The 21,236-nt window shown below is 49.6% G+C and overlaps 1 protein-coding gene across 8 annotated transcripts; it reads left to right on the forward strand.

Annotated features, from left to right (window-relative positions):
* Nucleotides 1-8,795: 8,795 nt before the first annotated feature.
* Nucleotides 8,796-21,141, forward strand: LMBR1L (limb development membrane protein 1 like). Of its 8 annotated transcripts, none has more exons than XM_057702627.1 (17): nucleotides 8,796-9,179; nucleotides 11,721-11,805; nucleotides 12,867-12,900; nucleotides 13,951-14,090; nucleotides 14,277-14,380; nucleotides 15,064-15,187; nucleotides 15,707-15,775; nucleotides 15,913-15,977; nucleotides 16,324-16,396; nucleotides 16,488-16,571; nucleotides 16,667-16,743; nucleotides 17,451-17,528; nucleotides 17,682-17,755; nucleotides 17,990-18,080; nucleotides 18,182-18,248; nucleotides 20,180-20,341; nucleotides 20,545-21,141. In XM_057702627.1, exons 1-17 carry the CDS (start codon nucleotides 9,108-9,110, stop codon nucleotides 20,610-20,612), a joined length of 1,467 nt encoding a protein of 488 aa, XP_057558610.1. In that variant the 5' UTR covers nucleotides 8,796-9,107; the 3' UTR covers nucleotides 20,613-21,141. The 8 variants fall into 8 exon arrangements, with proteins under 8 accessions (XP_057558610.1, XP_057558611.1, XP_057558618.1 ...); XM_057702628.1 differs by having other exon boundaries at nucleotides 20,264-20,341; XM_057702635.1 differs by having other exon boundaries at nucleotides 17,742-17,814; nucleotides 17,977-18,080.
* Nucleotides 21,142-21,236: the final 95 nt, after the last annotated feature.

Below are 21,236 nucleotides of genomic sequence, written 5' to 3' on the forward strand. Positions count from 1 at the left end.
CTCCAATCTCCTTTATATCCTAGCTATTTGGTTGTTCATCCAACTTGCTGCTTGAATTCAGTATTTCCCTGTGTCCCCTCTGTTCCCAATCATCTTATAGGTAAAAATGATGACTAGTAGGTACTAGTAGTCAAAGCCTTTGGTAACATGAGATACTAAGTGTGGGACATGGGGGTGGGGAGTGGAAAATGGCTATAATGAAATGCTGAGGCGACCAGGAAATGCCATCAAGCAATCCTATGTGGGGTACTGGGAGTCTTACTATCTACATCTCTGCCCCAACAGCAATCACAGTGTCTGATAATATTTATGGCCCACAGAGTGTTTTAATGGAAGTAAAAATAAATAATGATTATTTCCCTCTTAGGCCACATTTTTTATTGTTCTCTTTAAACAGTAAACTCTAGGGTTTTGTAAAACACATTCACTTTCTTTCCAGGCCTAAGTCTCTCTTTTTTTTTTTTTTTTTCTTTTTTCTTTTATTCCAGGTCTCTTTTAGCACCACCTGAGAAGTTGAGCCTCAGGGTAGAGAGGCCTTGGAAACAGATTGATTGAGACACTTGACTTCTTGTTCTGTCACTAGTCAGGCTCTCTGAATCTTCTGGGCCTATTTCCTCTCTTGCACTACAGAGTTCCATCCTGTCTTTCTCCAGGTGTGGGGGAACTGGGGAGTGGCAAATAGGGCAATCAAGTCTGGAAGGACTTGTAAGCTTAGAGTTGTGTGTTCAAGCTTGGGAAGTGAGGGGCAGGGCACCCCAGGACTTGACAGTTCTGCTCAGCAAGACACCAGAGCCACTGCCCAGGAAGAATGAACCATTTATTTAGAAAAGAAATAGAAATAAATAAAGCCCAAGAAGGGTTTACTTAGAAATTGATGGGTGGGGACGGGTGATGATACTATAACAATGATTATTAACCTTAACCACATCAACACTTTCAATGTACACCCACTCACATTTTTAAAAATTTTTAACACCATAACGCTTAAGGGCTTTCACAGCCCAGCATTCTTAACCTCATTGAGGTGACCTTAAAATGGGAGGAGCCCAGATTTAATTGGCAGGAAAGAAGGGAAGTGATACTACAGCCCTGTGTCCTGCCTCGTAGGACCAGTTGCCTTAAATATTGCCTGACAAAGGTCACAAGAAATAGGGGTCTTTTACCCTATGGAGGAACAGAGCTATGATTGAGGGACATGCTCAGATCAAGAGGTTTGAGGGAGGGAAGAGAGAGATGCCATTTTCCCCTCCCAATCCCATCAAATTCCTGGCAAATTCCTTAATGCCCTGCAGATGGCACCACTGACAAGGAGTTCTCTGCCCAGGAGAGTCAAGCTCAGATTTGTGAACTCTGCCCTCTCTGTCACCTTGGAGCGGAGCCTAAAACATACACCACAAACAGGAAGTGACTGACCTGGCATTCCTGGCATTCACGGGCTTGTCACTTTTTGTTCTGTCCATTCCCTGAGGCAGCTGGGCCTCTTGCTAGGCTACTCTGAATCAGTCAGCCACAGGAAACCCCACACTCTTGGAGCTCTTGACTTCAACTCCTGCCTCTAGGGTGCTTCTCAGGGTGGAATGAGTTTCAAAATATGGCCTTGGGGTCAACATGTAGCAATGGAGGAGCATGTTGCCAGATCAAGCTGAATTCAATACAAAGTTAATAACCACCTGATGATGTGTAGATACTGATATCATTGTGTTGCAAGGGCCAGTTTCTTCCTCTCTGCCAAAATAAATACCACCCATCCATCCTTCAACTGATCAACCCATCTCCCAACTGACAGCTTGCTGTATGTTACTGTGTTCAATAGTGATGGATTAAAGCTTATCACCTCATTCCTGGGGCCTTCAAACACTCTTCTCTCTGCCTATAATACCTTTTACAACCATAACAGATCCTACCACCTTTGCCAGTTAACTCATATTTTCTTCCTTTGATGATGAAAACCCAATTGTCACCTATTCAAGGCCATAAAGGCTAGGTCAGACTAGGTCAGATTCTCCATTATGGATTTTCATAGTCTAAGAATTAATTTTGAGCAAAAGCAGAGATTCCGACTTTTCACTCTGAAAGCTGGAGGCGACTATTCCTCTCCTGCCTTCCTCTTTTCCCCAGGCCCAGGAAGATACTATAGGGTGGACAGTGATACCAAATGGAGGTGGAAGGGAAAGCTGCTGTTCTGTTTTAAAGATTCTTCATAAATCAGATGCTTCAGCCTCTCTCTGGCCCAGCTCTAATGTCTCATGGTACTAGCATGCAGGAACTTCTCCTGGCTCATATTGATCAAATGCATGCGTGCCATGAGTCAAGGTGCGACCCAGCTACCAGAACAGGCTGATGTCGCCTAGACATTCCTTCTATAGAGCAGTGTGTAGAGCTAGGCAGATGAGCGTTCCCACCATCTTCTTCACTGGTCACCCTACTATGCAAATTGTTACCCAATTCTGGGCACCTTAAGAAGGATATGGACAGGACTTCCCTGGTGGCGCAGTGGTTAAGAATCCACCTGCCAATGCAGGGGACATGGGTTCGAGCCCTGGTCCGGGAAGATCCCACATGCCGTGGAGCAACTAAGCCCATGCACCACAACTACTGAGCCTGCATGCCACAATTACTGAAGCCCATGTTCCACAACGAGAGAAGCTACTGCAATGAGAAGCCCACTCACCGCAACGAAGAGTAGCCCCTGCTCTCTGCAACTAGAGAAAGCCTGTGCGCAGCAACAGACCCAATGCAGCCAACAAATAAAAATAAATAAATTTATTAAAAAAAAAAAAAGGAGGATATGGACAGACAAGAGAGTTTCCTCCAAGGGGTAAGTGGAATGGTAAGGGGTCCTGGGTAAAGCAACTCAGAGAACTGAGGATGTTTAGAGTACAAGAGAAATCCATGAAGAGTTGCTGTCCAGAAATGGCCACAGACTCATTCTTGAAACCCAAAGAAGCACAGTAAAGGATGAGGAAGAACATTGCAGCTTACTTTGTAACAATTAGCTAGAACCAACAATGGACCACCGTGCCATCCATGTCATGAAGGACAAACAGGCAGAACTGAAGACTTCTAAGATCCTTCTCCATTCCCAGAGTCTAGGAATTCACAAATTTTCCTGGTATCTCAAGGCAATCTTTAATTATGCGTATTCTCTCAAGTACTTTTGGAGAAGTCAGAGATAGGTAGGAACAAAGGAACAGAATCTCTCAAAACATGTTTTTTAAACCCTTTCCCTCACCCCTGCCAACAACAACAGCAAAAGTTCTCAGACCCAGAGAGGCCTTGCCTAATGGGAACCTCTGGTTTTCTGGCTTCCCTGGCACCCTAGACAAGAGGGCAATTCCAAAGTTGCTGGGCTATTTCTAGGAATTGGTCCAATTTCCATCAGAGATAAGGAAGAAGGTTTATAGCCTGTCTTTGTTTGCACTTCTATAACAAAATACCATAGATCAGATAGTGTAAACAACAAACATTTATTTCTCAAAGATTTGGAGACTAATAAATCCAATATCAAGGTGCTAGCAGATTAAGTGTCAAGTGAAAGCCCTCTTCCTGGCTTACAGATGGCTGGCTGTCTCCTTGCTGTGTCCTCATGTGGAGAAGAGAAAAAAAAAACAACTCCCTTCCTCTTCTTATAAAGATGATAATCCCGGACTTCCCTGGCAGTCCAGTGGTTAAGACTCCAGAGCTTCCAGGACTTCCCTGGTGGTCCAGTGGTTAAGAATCCACCCTCCAATGCAAGGGACCCCGGGGGGTTCGATCCCTGGTCTGGGAACTAAGATCTCACATGCCCGGGCCAACGAAGCCCGCAGGCTGCAACTACTGAGCCCGCGTACCACAACAAAAGAGAAGCCCGTTCACTATAGTGAAAGATCCCAAGCGCTACAACTAAGACCCGATACAGCGAAATAAATAAATAAATATTAAAAAAAAAAAAGGGCCCCAGTGCTCCCAATGCAGAAGGCATGGGTTCTATCCCTGGTTGGCAATGGATCCCGTGGGGCCCGTGCTGTGGGGCAAAAAAAACAAAAACGGATAATCACATCATGAGGTTTGTACCTCTTAACCTCATCTAAACCTAAACCTGATCACCTCCCAAAGGCCCCACCTCCTAATACATCACACTGAGGGTTAGAGTTTTAACATATAAATTTGGGGGAGGGGGTTTCCCTGGCAGTGCAGTGGTTAGGAATCTGCCTGCTAATGCAGGGGACATGGGTTTGAGTCCTGGTCTGGGAAGATCCCACATGCCACGGAGCAACTAAGCCCCATACGCCACAACTATTGAGCCTGTGCTCTAGAGCCCACAAGCCACAACTACTGAGCCCACGTGCTAGAGCCCATGCCTAGAACCCGTGCTCTGCAACAAGAGAAGCCAAGGCAATGAGAAGCCCGCACACCACAACAAAGAGTAGCCCCTGCTCTCCGCAACTACAGAAAGCCCGTGTGCAGCAAGAAAGACCCAGTGCAGCCAATAAATAAAAAATAAAAACAAAATTTGGGGGGGGGACTCCATGGTAGTCTTAGAGTGAGCTGGAATTTTTCTGTACTTATTGTGTTTTTTGGGGGGAAATTAGGATATGTAGGTAAGCAAAGAGAAAATGAAAATAACCTATAACCCGAATGAAAAGTTTTTGAAATTTTTATTTGAAGAAAAGAGCAACTTTTCCTAATGCCCCTCTCTGCCCTCCTGCACCCCAGTCACCTCTGGGATGGATAGCCCTGGGTCTTCTGTCTGCTCCTCTCAAGTGCTGTTCAGCAATGTCTTCATCATTTGGAAGTTCAAAGGTAGCCCCACAAGAAGGAGCAGAACAGTGAGCCCTTTAGAGACAGATGGAAGGTACCAGGGTTCTTAAGGATACTAAGTTCAAGTTTTAGCCTTCTAGTACACTAAGCACTATAGTAATAAAGGGAATACAGAACTAGGGGGATATATCTACTAAAAGGCAACTGCAGAATATTGGGGAAAAAAGGCGGCTTTGGAGTCGAGAGGCCAAGTTCAAATCCCAGTTACACCACTTACTATTGTAGGTCCTTGCAGAAGTTACTTAATCTCTTTGAAATGATTCCTCATCTATAAAAAAAAAATAAAGTCTATTTTGTAAGGTCCCTGTGACACTGAGTAAACTAATCTTTGTAAAGTGTCCACTAATGTTTAGCACTTAGTGGAGGCTCAGTCTGGATTAGTTCCCTTCTCTGTGTTGCTTGAGGACATTGAAATTTACTCTCCACAGTCAAGGTGGCCCCTTCCCTACCAAGAATAGGTAACTAATCTCCTGGGCAGATCAAGTCCACAAACATTGTTTTGAATGTTTACTGTGAGAACTGCACTGGGTTAAGAACTTAGGTTGGAATGAAAGGGGTGAATTAGAAGCCAAATATAGATTTCCAACCCTCTAAGGGAAGAGGAAAGGAGAAAAGACATAAGTGGAGGTAAAGTTTAACCATACAAAAGATTTAAATAACAGCTCAGGGTAATGAATGTTCTGAGATACTGCCAAGACAATTAGACAATATGTCTAATTGGTCACTGAACTATACAACTAGAGTTGCTTTGGTAGTTTAGAGAGGGTGGAAATCCCTTCAAGAAAAGATGGAAGAGTGCTTCCCTGGTGGCTCTGTGGTTAAAAATCTGCCTGCCAATGCAGGGGACACGGGTTTGATCCCTGGGCTTGGAAGATCCCACATGCCACAGAGCAACTAAGCCCACGAACCACAACTACTGAGCCCGAGCACCTAGAGCCCATGCTCCACAACAAGAGAAGCCGCTGCAATGAGAAACCCGTGCACAGCAACAAAGAGGAGCCCCCACTCGCTGCAACTAGAGAAAGCCCATGTGCAGCAACGAAGACCCAACACAGCCAAAAATAAATAATAAATAAATAATAAAATAAATCTTTAAAAAAAAAAAGAAAGAAAAGGTAGAAGAAAAGATGTTTTGGGTTGAGCCTTGGAAGTAGATAGGATTTGGACAAAGGGAGATTTGGTAAATTTAAACAGAGAATTTGTAGTGTCTTTTTGCAAACCGATCTGAGTGGTAATTTAGTAAATAGAGACGCTTTCACCAACTCTAAACACAGGCAATGGAACGAAAGTTATTATGCTTCCCGTGGATTTGTAAACAAGGGCTCAAGGACCTGCGTGCAAATAAATCAGATTGCTGCTGGGCTCAAAATGACTTTCTCAAGGGAAGTCTTCTAGATTCTTTCTCTCAGTTCTGAGTTCAAGTTTGTCTTATACTATGCAGTTTCCAGTTCATTTGTTCATTCCAGTTCATTTTGCCTCTTAAAGTTCACTTCAGTTATATATTCTGGATGATGATAAGTCTCTAAGCAGAATCTCTGTTAGCCAAGTGTTAAAAGAATCAGATGTAATAGTCTGTGACTTGGGTGATATCACAGAAATTTGTAAACTGTAAAGAATTGTGAACATTAGATTCATAGATCTGGAAGTAATCTTAAGGGTCTTCTAGTTCTGCAAATGAGATCAAGTGTAGCCCAGGATGACAGTGCTAGAACCAGAACCCAGCTCTTGATAATTAGCAATGCCTGCCATCTTTCTCACTACATTTGCCAATATTTGAGTGCCTACATGAATTAGGCATGGGGCTAAGAGCTAAGGAAATAACTGCATACAAGACAAACATGATAATTTCCCTTTAGGAGCCTATGTGGTAGAAACAAACAAACAAATGCAAACAAATTAAACTATGGCAACTTGTGATAAATAAAATGACAAAAACAGGTTGCTTTAGATAAGGTAGTGGGGTATCATTTAAGCGCAAACCTGAAGGAGATCAGAGCCAGCCAAAAGTGAAGTGCGAAGGGGACTTCCCTGTGGTCCAGTGGGTAAGACTCTGTGCTCCCAATGCAGGGGGCTGGGTTCGATCCCTGGTCAGGGAGCTAGATTCCACCTGCATGCCACAACTAAGAGTTCACATGCTGAAACTAAGACTTGGTGCAGCCAAAATTAAAAAAAAAAAATAGTGAATTGGGAAGGAGGGGAAAGGGAGAGCACTTCTGGGCAGAATAAACAGCAAGTGCAGAGCCCTGGGGAAGGATAGAGCTTGGCAGGGTCCACAAGAACTGACCAAAGGTCAGGGTGAGGATGATGCCAAGTTGAAGCAGTAGAGAGGTGCTAACTCACAGGTCACAAACTCAAATGCACAGCTGGTCTGACAAGGCATGTTTCCTCAAATTTGTTAAAGAGTCTGTGAGCCAAACACAACACAGCATGTCTAATTGCAGCCCAGAGGCCACCATTCTGTAACCCCTGAGGACATTTATTTATTTATTTATTTATTTATTTATTTGGCAACACCTTGAGGCTTATGGAATCTTAGTTCCCAGACCAGGAACTGAACCAAGGCCCTCAGCAGTGAAAGCACCGAGTCCTAACCACTGGACCGTCAGGGAATTCCCAGGGCTTTGTATTCTTAGTTTGAGGCAGGTGAATTTCTAAGTGCAAATAGATTGCTTTTGAGGGATTTTGAGCAGGGACAGATGTGATTTGTGTTTTAATAAGATTGTTAAAGTACCTTGGCTTGAGATAAAGAGTTAAGCGCCAGGGTCACTCAATAGGCCCAAGCCACCTCTCTGTGCTCTCCTTCCCTTCCCTGCAACAGAGCCAAGGACCCAGCCAGCTGTCTTCTCTTTCTATCTCTGCCCACTTTCCCCATTGGCTTCTGTTCACTCCAAGCTTGGTTGCTAAAAGGGAAATCAGTTCTTCAGGTCCTCTCATTATCTTGCTACTACCAAAGACACACACACACACACACACACACACATGTGCATGTATTATATTTACATATAATACACACACGAATACAAATATGTGTCTATATACAAGTATATGCTTTTTATTTCCCGAGGTTCTACTGCAAATCACTGGGGAAACAGAAGAGTTAAAAGTAACTTGCCCTGTTTCAAGAGTACAGAATTCAGTTGTTCATTCTGGCCCCTGACTTGCTCAGATAGTAATGGGACACAATCTAGTTCTTTAGAATTGTGCTCTTATTCTCCAGTGGGGGCTTTGTAAAACTCAGCCCTTCTTTTAAGTTTCCCTGTACTGCTCCCCCCATTTTAGAGGAAGGGTTTAACTCCCTTCCCAAACAGTACATGGGTCAAGGTCACAGGAAAGTAACTTGCATACCTTAATTGTGTGACAACCTCTCACCATTTTCTAATCTCTAAAATGCTAATCACAACACCTTTCCCTGAAGGGTTGTTGTGATGGTAAAATGAGATAAAATCTATAAAGTGAGTGGCACACAGGTGGTCAGCTAATGTTTGACTCAGCCAATGATCCCCTGTGGGCATTTACTCACAAAGTTTCAGATGGATATTTCTGTAGTTTTCTATCTAGTTTTCTTTGGTATTTGTTCTAGCACACACTAGGGCTCCCACAAAAGAGACTGAGTGAAAATTCTTTGGCGGCAGAGGGTTCCTCATCCCAACATAAGCACCTTCAGAAAATGCCACTACGGACCTTGAATTACTGAGCAGCGGTACCTTTCAGAACTCTGTGGTGCTCTCACATCCCACCTGGCTGGCCTGATCCGAATGGCTTATTTAACCAAGGTCACACTCTACACTTACCAACTACGCGAGGTGAAAAAGACAGTTGCTTAGCTTTAGAACGGGCACCAGTAGGCCCCAGAGATCCCGCCTCTTTCCACGGGGCGAGCCTATCAGTGTTCCTCTAGCGAAGAGCGGCAGCTCCCTAGCAGCCAATGAGTTCGGCTCCTTGGAATGATCCCGCCCATCCGTTGTGTCGTCACTCCGCCTCTTGTAAAATAGAACCAGGACTTGCGCTTCCTCTCAGCTTGCCTGTTGGCGGGTGTTTGCGTTGAAACTGTACTGAAGCCTGACCTTAAAGGGGAGGGGGCAGAGGGGGACCCGGACCCTTTAAAACGAGGCCCGCCGGTGCCTGCCCCTTTAAGGGCGGGGCGTCCAGAAGACCGAGTCTGAGCCCCAGATTACCTTCGAGTTTCCGTCACAGGCTACAAGGAAAGGCTCCTTCGCTGGGTCCGGGTGCTTGGCGGCGGCGGTTTCATCCCCGCCGGTCCTCCCCGGGCCCGGAGACACCCCCGCCCCAGTCATGCTGAACAGAGTATGGAAGCAGCTGACTACGAAGTGCTATCCGTGCGAGAGCAGCTATTCCACGAGAGGGTCCGCGAGTGCATTGTGAGTGCGGGACCCGAGCAGGAAGGGTAGGACCAAGTGGGAGACGGGAGTCGCGGGAAAGGGAGAAGTCCGGGTCGGAGTGAGACCACCTGGGCTCAGAGCGCTGGCAGACCCTGCTTGGCCCAGGGGCGAGCGGCGAAGGGCCCTGGTTCGACCAGTGCTTGGGCTGGCGAATCCCTCGATCAAGTCAGCTGGGTAGCTGCGCGATAAACAAAGCCGATCGGTTTCCGTTCCTCCTCTCTACACTCCCCTCCCCCCGCCCTCCCTCCTGTCCCCCACCCCCGCCGGTGTTCGGAGTGCGGGTCTTCGTGTGTCTGGGAGTCTGGTGAACCTGCCGATATTAGTCAGGTGGAGAGGGATGGGTTTGAGCGGGAGAAGGCTTATTTGCACTTACCCCTCAAACCCAAATGATGTTTAATGAAGGGAGACGAACAGGAGACTTTGGTGGATTTCCATTGGAAGAAAGGACTCATGCTGGGGTGGATTCTACTGTGCAGAGACGGAGGACAACCAAAGTTCCCCCTTCCTTTCCTCCCCCTTATTGGTGTTTGTTAGAAACCCTGCAAGCCGAGTTTCCTAGCTTCCCAGCCATTCAAGGATTTCCTCTGTGAGTGGGTGCCCGTCACCACCCCCCAACCCCCCACCCCCGGTGCTGCAGAGGGCACCTCGCTGCTTTCCTTACACCCTCACTGCCACCTAGAGTAACAGCTGAAACTGCCACACAGCAAGGGACTCCTCACTTCTGGGCCGGGGCACCCAGTGGAGCTTGTGGGATGGCATCTTTCTCAGGCTGCTCTGAACTCTCATCTCTCTCCTTTCTCCTCTGTCTCCTTCCTCAGAATTCCCCAGGGTAGCTGTCACCCCCAGATATTAAAGGGAAAGGGAAAGGTTTAGAAGAATAGAAGTTAGTGACCGGAGGACCCACTGATGGGGTCATCCTTCATTTTTCTCCAACTGGGCTCTACTCAGCCCAGGGCAGCCTTGGGTTGGAGGAGGGTTAAAGTGAGCCATGGCATAACTAGGTCTGTTCTTATCTGTGAGTCCATGTGTGGAACTCCAGATCTGCTTTCAGGAAGCTTTCCTTGTGAATTTCTTATTGGATAGTTTCACATGGCAGGGTTGGGCTTATCCTGGAGGCACACCCAGGCCTTGAGACAGTGTAGAGCCAGAGACCCACATTCCTAGAGAACAGGGAGGGATGAGACCTTGGGCAGAGAAGCAGCTTCCTGGATGTCTCCCCCATCCGTTAGTCCCATTAGCTGGGGACATCATTGCTGGCCAAGGGCAGCCTGAAGGCTTCTAGTACCTCCCCCACCTGGCTCCAGTCCTCCGCTTTAGTGAATGACCTAGCCTCTGCTGGAACTGCGTGGAACTCCAGCCTGACCTTTTGAGCCCTCCCACCTTCCTGCTTATTATGAAAGCTCAGGGCAGAGCACTAGGCAGTAAACATCTTGCAGTTACAATCTGAGTGGCTCATTCTACTCCACTTCCCTAATGTTAAAAGCTATTATTTTGTCCTGGACCCAGGGTCTATGGCTTCTCTCTTTGCATAGATAGCTGTATGCAGTTTCCCTGTAGAGTCAGCTCCTCTTGGGGACTGGAGCACCTGTGAGACTGATCCTGCCTTCTTGGCCTACTTCAAACACAATAACATCTCAAGATTCTCTGGCCCTGGTTGTGGAGCCAAGCTGACCAGTGGCTTCTCCCCTGGACAATAGCAGCTTACTCGGGGTAGATTAGGGATGCATGCATGTGTAGAATAACCTGGCCAAGTCCGGCCATAACTGTCCATTGGAGGACTAGTCACCCAGGGGCATGGGACAGACCCTGAGAGGCCTACCCTGGAGTTGGAAATCACTTTAGGTAGGGACTGGGGATTGATAGTCTTTAAAGGGGCTGATGCCAGCTCTAGAAACTATATAGATGTGGGGCCCCAGTTAAAGCCTACTATTAAGGGCAGGGCATTAAAGAGGCTCTGGTTTGGCCCAGAGCAGAGCTGCTCCTTCAGGGCCCCTGAATAAACAGAGTAGAAGCTCTGAGTTGATCTAGGAACATGATTCCTACTTATTTTCTCCTAGAGCTTGGATCAGGGTGGGAGTGGAGGGAGAGGGGGTGGAGTACCAGGACAATGCAGATATCCCCTTCTTCCCCCAAACCTGCTTCCTTTTCCAGTAATGTATTAGGAGTAAATTCCCTCTGGTTCTGTGGCCTGTTTCAGGTGTGTGGATATGTGCATTCTAGGAGTCTTCTCTGCCAGTTTACTAACCAGCATTCAGTTGGAACTATTTTTTCCCCAGGAAAAAAGCCCTTGTAGAGCTGGACATGGTGCTCTTTCCCCCAGTGCATGGGACAGCCCCTGTCTGGTGCTTCTTAGAGGCCGCTGAGGCCTTGCCTGGAAGGAAGTGCTGGGGAGAAAGATGGAACCCCTGGAAGTACGGAGTCTAGTTTTGGGAAAGTGTCCCTGTGGAATCAACAGAGGCCATTGGGGCTGTGAAATGTGCGGGGATTAGAGCTTCTCATCTTGCTCACACTCTGCCACAGATCTCAACACTTCTGTTTGCGACACTCTACATCCTCTGCCACATCGCCCTGACCCGCTTCAAGAAGCCTGCTGAGTTCACCACAGGTACCTGTGACTTCTCTCCCTCCTGCCTGCCCTCTGCCAGTGTTCCTGTTGCCATGGGACCAGCCTCAGGGGAAGAGGCCTGATGCCTGCTGGGAAAGGAGAGGTGGCTGTTCAGGAGCCTCTGGCTCTTCTGCCTCCCTTCCTCCACAGGCAGGGACGAGGTGGTATAGCGGAAAGTCTAGATGGACGTGTCCTCAACCACTAGAGGCACAGAGCAAATCATGTAACTTTTATGACCCTCAGTTTTGTCCTCTACAAAATGAGCCTAACAGTCTCTACCCAGTCCATTGTCATTATAGAGACAAAATATCATGGTTAATGTGAAAGCTCTTGTGAACCTAAAGAGGGCAACTGCAGGGTGAATGTTATCATGAGTACAGGCTCTGTCATCTCCTCTCCTAGTGTTCCTACACCCAGGACCTGAGACCTTCCTGGCTACGGAGGTCCCAGGACCTGGTGACTGATGACCTTTCTCTTGGTACAGAATTGAGATTAAAGCTTTCTGTAAGCATTGTGTGATTGAGGGGGACACACTACGCTAGTTCCTAGCTCCAGCCTATCCAGATCTTCCTGTCCTGGTCTGAACCTTTCCTCCCCCCAGACAGCTTCATGAGCCCTCAGCCAAGAAGGTAGCTACTCCTCAGTGTGATCCCCCTGGGGACTTTCTCTGTGATTCTCCCCTCCCCACCCCCACCATTTCCCTTTGCTATACCTAGCACTGATGTAACCAACCTCACAGATCGGTCATTTATTGTATTTTCAGCTTCCAAAGAGGAACCTATGGTGGAGGAGATCTGGGGCAGAAGGGAAGTGGGGGAATTTCTGGTCCATACTCTGTCCACCTAGGACCACTGATTTTTTACCTGCCACCCTGGCTGGAGAATAGTTGTGGAGTTCCTAGTGTGAGCTCTTCTAGGGCCTCCTGTCCAGCTCTGCCTCAGTGGGCCAAGGCTCTTCTTTCAGGGGACTGTGAGGGAGCAGGAGGGCACACTGCAATGCAGATGGCTCCCAGAGCTGCCCACTGATGACCTGCCTCTTCCCCATGCCTCTGTCTTTCGTAGTGGATGATGAAGATGCCACAGTAAACAAGATTGCGTAAGTGTCACTGCCTCAGTACCTGGCACTAGTAGCCTTTAGCAACTGGGATCTAGTGAGGCCCCTGGAGCTGGGGGAGAGTGAGGTGTCAAAAGAGAGAGTTTCTGCTTCCGCCCCAATTTCTGGCTTCCGGCTTGACACCATCCTGGGGACGACGTGTGGAAAAGCTGCTATTCCTGTCTCCCTGGTTAGGCTGGGAACTTCAAGGAGCCTCTTGGCCAGGAACTGTCTGCTGGGGCCTGAGTCACCGGAAGTGGCTCCAGCTTGGCTTCACCTCCCAGCAGCCACTGGGGAGGGAGTAGGGTGGGGATACAGACTGATGGAAACGGCAGGGGATGGGTAAGGTGGAACCCTTGAGGGCGGGGCATGCTTTGTTCTGAGAGGATGGCCCTCACTCTAGGCTGTTATTATTCACTAGCACCTACAGAGAAAAATATAGCGATGACCCCTCTATAACAGACAATAGATTAAAAGGGGGCCCCCACTCTCACCCCCTATAGACCAACTAGATAATTGTCTCTTCTTTTCAGCTGATGCAGCCCAGGGCACAGGCCTTGGCTATGAAGCTGGGTTTCAACGCCCCTTGTCCCCGCTTTGCCTTAGTACCTTCATGCAGGGCATAGCCATATGGGGTGACCCTGCTGTGTCCAGGCTGAAGAAGGCAAGCCCAGAAATCCATATCCTTGAGCTGAGCAGAGAAGAGAAGTCAGGGCCCTTAGCTTGGCAGCGCCTGGCTGACCCTATAGGCAAGTGCGGGAGGACCACATTCCTGGGGACAGTCTGGGCAAGTGACATGGCAGGTGGATGGACCAGGTTTCCATAGATGCCTGAGGGTGCCCATCCCACGTGCCAAGGCTTTCCTGGAGGTGAGGGATAGAGTAGGGAGGCAGTAGGTAGAGCCCCAGCTAGACGGCTCTTTCCCTGGGTCTGTCACTGCTACAGCTGGTTGTAGGAGAAGTCACAGATACCTGTGGGGATGAGTTGGGGCTGCTTGGGCCCAGGAAAGTGAGTGTCTGAGCTAATCAGAGGCACTACCCCTTCTCTGCCCAGGCTTGAGCTGTGCACCTTCACCTTGGCAGTTGCCCTAGGTGCTGTCCTGCTCCTGCCCTTCTCCATCATCAGCAACGAGGTGCTGCTCTCACTGCCGCGGAACTACTACATCCAGTGGCTCAATGGTTCCCTCATCCATGGTGCGTCACTCCTGGTTGCAGCTGAGGGTGGAGATGGGAGCAGATAGGGTCAGGCAGACACAGACCGCCTGCGGCTGATGAGTCTTATATCACCCCACCCCTCCCACCTTCCCTGCCACATGGTCAGTCCCCAGTGAGTCAGGTGCCCCCTTGATGACCATCTCTGCTTTTCCTTTTTTGCTCTAGGCCTCTGGAACCTCGTTTTCCTCTTCTCCAACTTGTCCCTCATCTTCCTCATGCCCTTTGCATACTTCTTCACTGAGTCTGAGGGCTTTGCTGGCTCCAGAAAGGTGAGTGGGGAAATGTATCAATCAGTCAGTGCAAATGGGAAACAGAATTCGACTGAGATGGTTCAACTGAAGAGATTTTAATGAAGAGACTATTTGCAGAGGTTTAGTCAGCATTAAAGAGCTTGAGGTGCTAGTGACAACAGGAATTCATCACCACCCCTAAGCCTGTGAGAGCCAAAGGAAGAAACAATTTCTGGAACCCACTGATAGTTGAAGCTGGGGAGGTGTGGCCATCGAGGAGAGGAGCTAGTGTCAAAAGTGCCAAATGTGCCAAAGGTGGGAGGAAACACACAAAAATACCCTGGCCTCTTTCTCTTCCTACTTTCCACTCACCTGTTGGCCCGTCCCACCGGCCAAGGTGAACAGGAAAGCAGAGGGTAAAGAGTTTGTGTGATGCAGACCTTGTGGGGGGAAGTGGGGGGTGGGGGGGTGGGGTCAGCTTCCCAGGGCAAGACAAGGATGGAGAAGAGATCTGGGGAGGTGGACTGCCAGTGAAGAATATCCAGTAGAGGGAATGAGCCCAGACGGTGGGGTAAGAGGACAGAGTGACTTAGCAGAATGAGAGGGAAACGCCGTCCGCTGCCTCCCAAATCCGGTCCTCTCTGGTTCCCCAGCCAGGCTGCATCTCCGCCGTCTCCTTCCTTCCCCACACTGCCCCCCTCACCCACTGCCTCCTCCTGTAGGGGGTCCTGGCCCGGGTCTACGAGACGGTGGTGATGCTGACGCTTCTCACTCTGCTGGTGCTGGGCATGGTGTGGGTGGCGGCTGCCATCGTGGACAACAAGGCCAGCAGGGAGTCCCTCTATGGTGAGAAGGCCAGCTTCCTCCCCGCCCTCCAGGCTGGGTGGCTCTTCAGCTGGCTGATGTTCCCCTGCCTGGACCAACTGTATCCCTCTAAGGTGGAAAAGGTTGGGACCTTCTCCCTTAGACTAAAGTTTCAAACTGATGGCCTTCAAGCCAAATCCAGCCTGTGGACGTGTTTCATTGGGCCCATGCAATGATTTAAAATATGTGAGTCCATTGAAATTGGGAGACTTCTTGTTAATATCTAGGTTTCTGGCTTTGCTTGACAAGGTTGAGGATCTGGGCACACTAGACCCCAGTGACTTGGGCCAAATGGTGGTTGTGCCCTTTAGATAGGGCTTAGGATCTCCAGTTTGCCATCGTCTCTGCCACTCCCCCGTCTGCTGGCCAGCTTTCCTCATTTGCACTACTTGCCTAACGCCTGTGGGCTTCTGTGTTGTGTCCTTGCCTAGTCTCTGAGGCCTGTCAGCCCCCAGTAAGCAGGAGGAGACAGATGGGCTGACCTACTTTTTTTACCCTTAGACTTCTGGGAGTACTACCTCCCCTACCTCTATTCCTGCATCTCCTTCCTTGGGGTCCTGCTGCTCCTGGGTGAGTGTCCAGGGCCTGGGAGGGAATGGGTAAGGTCCTTGGGCCAGAGCAACCAGGGTGGAAGATGGAATGGTGGGGCGGGTGGGGAAAGTGGTAGAGAGAAGGGTCAGGCAGGTGACTGGCTCTTGTCCCCACAGTGTGTACTCCGCTAGGTCTCGCCCGCATGTTCTCAGTCACTGGGAAGCTGCTGGTCAAGCCCCGGGTAAGTAGTGCTCCTTGTCCTTTGATCCTTCAAGGAGAGCTTCCTGCAAAGCTGGAGCCAAATAATGAAGCAATCCTACAGTTATGCAGTGCACACCTTGCAGAGGGCCACAGCCTTTGCTGGCTCCTGTATCCTTGACTCCCATCATCTGGAGCTGGTCACCAGACATACAAAACAGAACACAAGGCAGTTGGGAGGGATTGGATAAAGTTGCTGGCCACAGGGTGGTGAATGAGGGTAGGGGAAGGGATGAGACAATGGGGCCCTGAGATGAGCAGGGTTCTCCTGGGGCCTTTGGGATCACAGAGCCTCTGACAGTCCATCCCTCCCTTGCCCCTGCCCACAGCTACTGGAGGACCTGGAGGAGCAGCTGCACTGCTCAGCCTTTGAGGAGGCAGCTTTGACCCGCAGGATTTGCAGTGAGATACAGTTCTTCCCAGCTGGGATGGTGGGTGTGGCTTGGGCAGGGGCTGCAGGACTGGGGGATAGCACCATCTTCTCTGCCTTCAGATCCCACCTCCTGCTGGCTGCCCTTGGACATGGAATTGCTGCACAGACAGGTCCTAGCTCTGCAGACACAGAGGGTCCTGCTGGGTAAGTGGGTTGGTAGGCATTGGGATGCCTGCATTCCCCAAGGAGAGTAGCTCCTCATTCGAGGCCCTTGCTAACTGCTTCCCATCCCTGCGCAGAGAAGCGGCAGAAGGCCTCAGCCTGGCAGCGGAACCTGGGCTACCCCCTGGCCATGCTGTGCTTGCTGATACTGACGGTATGGATACCAGCCTTGGTGGGAGTGGGAAGTAGTAGGCCCTTGAGTACTTTAGGCCTTCTCAAGGAGAAGGGAGGAGATGCAAGGACCTGGTTGTCGTCAATAATAGTAGTTGCCTCTCAGGACTTCCCGGGCTGTCTGGTGGTTAAGACCCCACGCTTTCAGTGCAGGGGCGTGGGTTCGATCTCTGGTCAGGGAACTAAGATCCCACATGCCGTGCAGCATGGCCAAAAAATATAAAAAATAAAAACAAAACAAACAAACAAAAAATAGTCGCCTCTCAGTGAATACCTGCTTTGTGTCCTGCTTTGTGCTGAGCACATCAGTCCCCATTTTGTAGATAAACAGAGAAGTTAAGGAGTTTGCCCAAAGCCACACAGGGCCTAAGCAGTTATGCAGGTTTACTCTGGGGTGAAAATAATTGTGGAAATCCAGTCTGTCCCCCCATTTTCCACATCTTGAACTTGGGAATGAGTCTTATTGGTCTGGAGGAAGAAGTATATTTTTCTATTTGGCCTTTTTGCAATCCTTCCATCTGGAGTGGGTGCATCTTATAATACCCTCAAAGGTGCTCAGCCTTCAGGAGGTCCCACACAGCTAATTGGACACTGAAAATGTCGGACTAGAGTGTCTGCTCTTAACATTCAACTCTGGATACAACTGTGGGCTGGGGCAGGGAGGGGAGTCCGTGACCTTGCCTCACACAGGGCCTGTCTGTGCTCATCGTGGCCATCCACATCCTGGAGCTGCTCATCGATGAGGCGGCCATGCCCCGGGGCATGCAGGTACTGGGCTGCCCTCCCCACCGTATTTTTTGAGGGGGGAGGCCTAAGAAAAGCTGGGTCGGGGGCAGAAGCTGCGGCCTGAGGTGGGGCTGGGTGCTGGGGGTGCTGGTGCTGGTTGGGAGTGCTGCACAGTGACACTGCTCCATCTCTCAGGGGGCCTCCCTGGGCCAGGTCTCCTTCTCCAAGCTGGGCTCCTTTGGTGCCATCATTCAGATCGTACTCATCTTGTATCCTTCTGGAAACCCACCGTTGCCTCTCTTCCCCAAACCTGTCTCCTCTGGGATGCTGGGCAGAGCTACAGTGGGAGTGATAGGGGAGGGGGCAAGACTTGACCCACCCGGGGTTCAGAAAGAAGGAAAAGACTTGATTTGAAAGGAGAGTTGGGGGAGAGAGGTCCATTCCCTTTGAGATGAGGCATCACTCCTTGCAAGCTGACCAGTTCTTCCCTAACCCAGTGGCAGTTACCTGATGGTATCCTCGGTCGTAGGATTCTACAGCTCTCCACTCTTCCGGGGACTGCGGCCCAGGTGGCGTGACACAGCCATGACGCAGGTAGCTGGGCGAGAGTAGGGGAAGCTTCCTGGGGGTGTGCCTGGGCACTAGTTGCTGGCAGCCTTGCTACCCTGACCTCCCCTTTCCTTACTCCCACCCAGATAATTGGGAACTGTGTCTGTCTTCTGGTCCTAAGCTCAGCACTTCCTGTCTTCTCTCGAACCCTGGGTAAGTAGCAAAAGGAGGGAAGGGAATTGGCTTTTTTTGAGTACCTACTGGTACTAAGCAGACTCTTTATATTCATGCTCTCTCTAATTCCCACAACAAACCTCTGAGGAGGTATTATCTCCATTATATAGACTGAGAAACAGAGGCTCTATAAAATGCTATGCTGAGCTTTAGAGCAGTGTTGCTTCAAAGCTCATACTTTTTCCATTTGCTACATCCCACAGCCTCCCGCATTTACTTCCATTTTTTCCATGGAGAAGCACCACTTTCCCCCAAATCTTCCGGGGGGGGGGGGGAATTATTTGTTTGTTTGTTTGTTTATTGGCTGCGTTGGGTCTTTGTTGCTGCAGTGCGGGCTTTCTCTAGATGTGGGAGAGTGCGGGCTACTCTTCATTGCGGTGCGCAGGGTTCTCATTGCGATGGCTTCTCTTGTTGCAGAGCACAGGCTCTAGGCACGTGGGCTTCAGTAGTTGTGGCACGTGGGCTCTAGAGCACAGGCTCAGTAGTAGTGGCACACAGGCTTTGTTGCTCCTCGGCTTGCAGGATCTTCCCAGTCCAGGGGTCGAATCTTTGTCCCCTGCATTGGCGGGCGGATTCTTAACCGCTGTGCCACCAGGGAAGCCCCTCTTTTTTTTTTTTTTTTGGCTCTATCACTCAGCATGTGGGATCTTAGTTCCCCAACTAGGGATCAACCAGCACCCCCTGCAGTGGAAGCATGGAGTGTTAACCACTGGACCGCCAGGGAAGTCCCTGTTTTGCATCTTTTAAATGAGAATGTTGGGACTTCCCTGGCAATCCAGTGATTAAGACTCCATGCTTCCACTGCAGGGGGTGTGGGTTCGATCCCTGTCGGGGAACTATGATCTAAGATTCCGCATGCCATGCAGCATGGCCAAATTAAGATTTTTTTGAAAAATGAGAAACAGAAAAGCTAATTGATTTACCCAGAGTTATATAGCTAGTTTGAAGCAAGGCCAAGTCAAGCTAGAACTTTTGTCTCCTGAACCCCAGTCCAATGCTTCTTCTATACACTGGGCATCAAATAATATGCTCAATTCTTCTCCCATCTTTAGAGCTATGATCTAGCGTTACCTGGCAAAAATGTTCAAAAGTGTAACTAGTTCACCTAAGGCAGGAGAGTTGCATATGTTCCCTACCTCCCCTTCTCCCAGCATCATCCACAGACCCTACATGATTTAGTATTTAAATCAGTTCTGTTTGGTTCTTAAGTTCATATTCTCTCTGCTCTACCATTTGTACTTATGCCATGGGATTTAGGAAACTTGGCCAGTGGGTCCACCCACCAGTTAGTTCCTTTAGGTTGGATGCTGGTAGGAATACATTGGTGGGGGGGGGGGGGGGGAGGGTGGCTCTAGAACTTTAATTTGTGATGATTATATTATTATTATTAGGGGCTCAGTAAGTGTTCGAGTGGTGCCTGGCACATACAATGCTTTATGTGTGTTGTCTCATTTAATTCTCACAGTCCCATTATTTTCTCTACTTTATAGTTGAAGAAACTGATGCACAGATATTTAAGGAATTTGCCCCAGACCACACAGTTAGATGGGGTGGAGTTCAGACATGAACCAAAGCAGCTGTAATCAGTCAGAGCTTGGTGACCAGCTTGTAGGTTCCTGGCCCAGGAACAAGTAGCAGGCCCAGGATGCTCCTCAGGACACCTGGAGCCAGAGGGGACACCCCCCCACTGGAGGAGAAGATGCCAAACTCTGGAAGGGAAGTTAGAGCAAGCCTAGCTGCTGACACTTTTTTCAACAGCCCTGAACTGTCCCTGAGACAGAGATTGGGAGATAGGAATAACCTATCAGTTGCAGTGTTGAGATATGGCCGCCAGAAGGCAGCAGAAAGCTGGGCTCTGAGCCAGGGAAGGATTGGGGAGCCTACCTCCCATTCTGGCCTTTGTACTTCAGGGCTCACTCGCTTTGACCTTCTGGGTGACTTTGGACGCTTCAACTGGCTGGGCAATTTCTACATCGTGTTCCTCTACAATGCAGCCTTCGCGGGCCTCACCACCCTCTGTTTGGTGAAGACCTTCACCGCAGCTGTGCGGGCAGAGCTGATCCGGGCCTTTGGTGAGAGGGAGTGGGGGCAAGGCTAGTGGGGTGGTTGTGGGGTGGAGCCCTCTGGAACAGTGGTCATCCCAAACAGGGGGGACGGCATGCTGTCTGCATTGTTTGCAACATACCTCATCCACCCATTCTGTGGCTTGGTTGTCTTATCCCTGAGAACTGCACATACACCCTGCTTTTGACTGCTCACCCTACCTCTTCCCCAGGGCTGGACAGACTGCCGTTGCCCGTCTCTGGTTTCCCCCGGGCATCTAGGAAGACCCAGCACCAGTGACCTCCAGCTGGGGTGGGAGGGAGAAAACTGGACACTGCCATCTGCTGCCCAGGCCTGGAGGGGTGCCCAGGGGTGGGTGGACCTCAGGACCTGGAATCTGAGAGGGTGGGTGGCAGAGGGGAGCGGAGCCGTTGCACTGTTGCATAATCTGAGCCAGAGTTTGGGACCAGGCCCCCCCTGCTTTTCCAGATTTAACTGTGGGTCCCAGCATGGGGTGGGGCTGGGTGACTGGGTCTGGCTTCTGGTCCCAAATTCGTTTACACGTCAGTCTGCCTCACTGCTGTTCCGGGCCATGCCCGTAGCCATGTTTACATGATTTGATGTGCAATAGGGTGGGGTGGGGGCAGGGGAGGGACTGAACCAGAGGCAGACTGGGGAGGCAGATTGTCTCCCTTGCCTCTGGCCCAGCAGAGCCTAAGCGCTGTGCTATCCTGGATGGGCTATGGACCACCGGAGAGATGAGGGCATAGGGAGGAAGAGGCCACAACCATCAGCAATAAAGTTGATCCCAGGGTTTGCTTTGGTTTTTTAAAGGGCCTGTCTCTGTGTCTGTTTGAACAGCTTTGCTGCCACCAGTCTTGAGTCTGCAGAGAGAAACAAAGGGGTCCTTCCCACCATCCTTTC

This window comes from Hippopotamus amphibius, chromosome 12 (assembly GCF_030028045.1).
Source record: "Hippopotamus amphibius kiboko isolate mHipAmp2 chromosome 12, mHipAmp2.hap2, whole genome shotgun sequence".
In the NCBI taxonomy this organism is placed as follows: Eukaryota; Metazoa; Chordata; class Mammalia; order Artiodactyla; family Hippopotamidae; genus Hippopotamus; species Hippopotamus amphibius.

Bases quoted from the DNA above. Each gene is read 5' to 3' on its own strand.
- LMBR1L (XM_057702635.1), top strand. From the start codon at position 9,108: ATGGAAGCAGCTGACTACGAAGTGCTATCCGTGCGAGAGCAGCTATTC. The intron at 14,091-14,276 runs GTGCGTCACTCC...TTTTTGCTCTAG, and splicing joins CAATGGTTCCCTCATCCATG to GCCTCTGGAACCTCGTTTTC. The intron at 15,978-16,323 runs GTAAGTAGTGCT...CCCTGCCCACAG, and splicing joins AGCTGCTGGTCAAGCCCCGG to CTACTGGAGGACCTGGAGGA.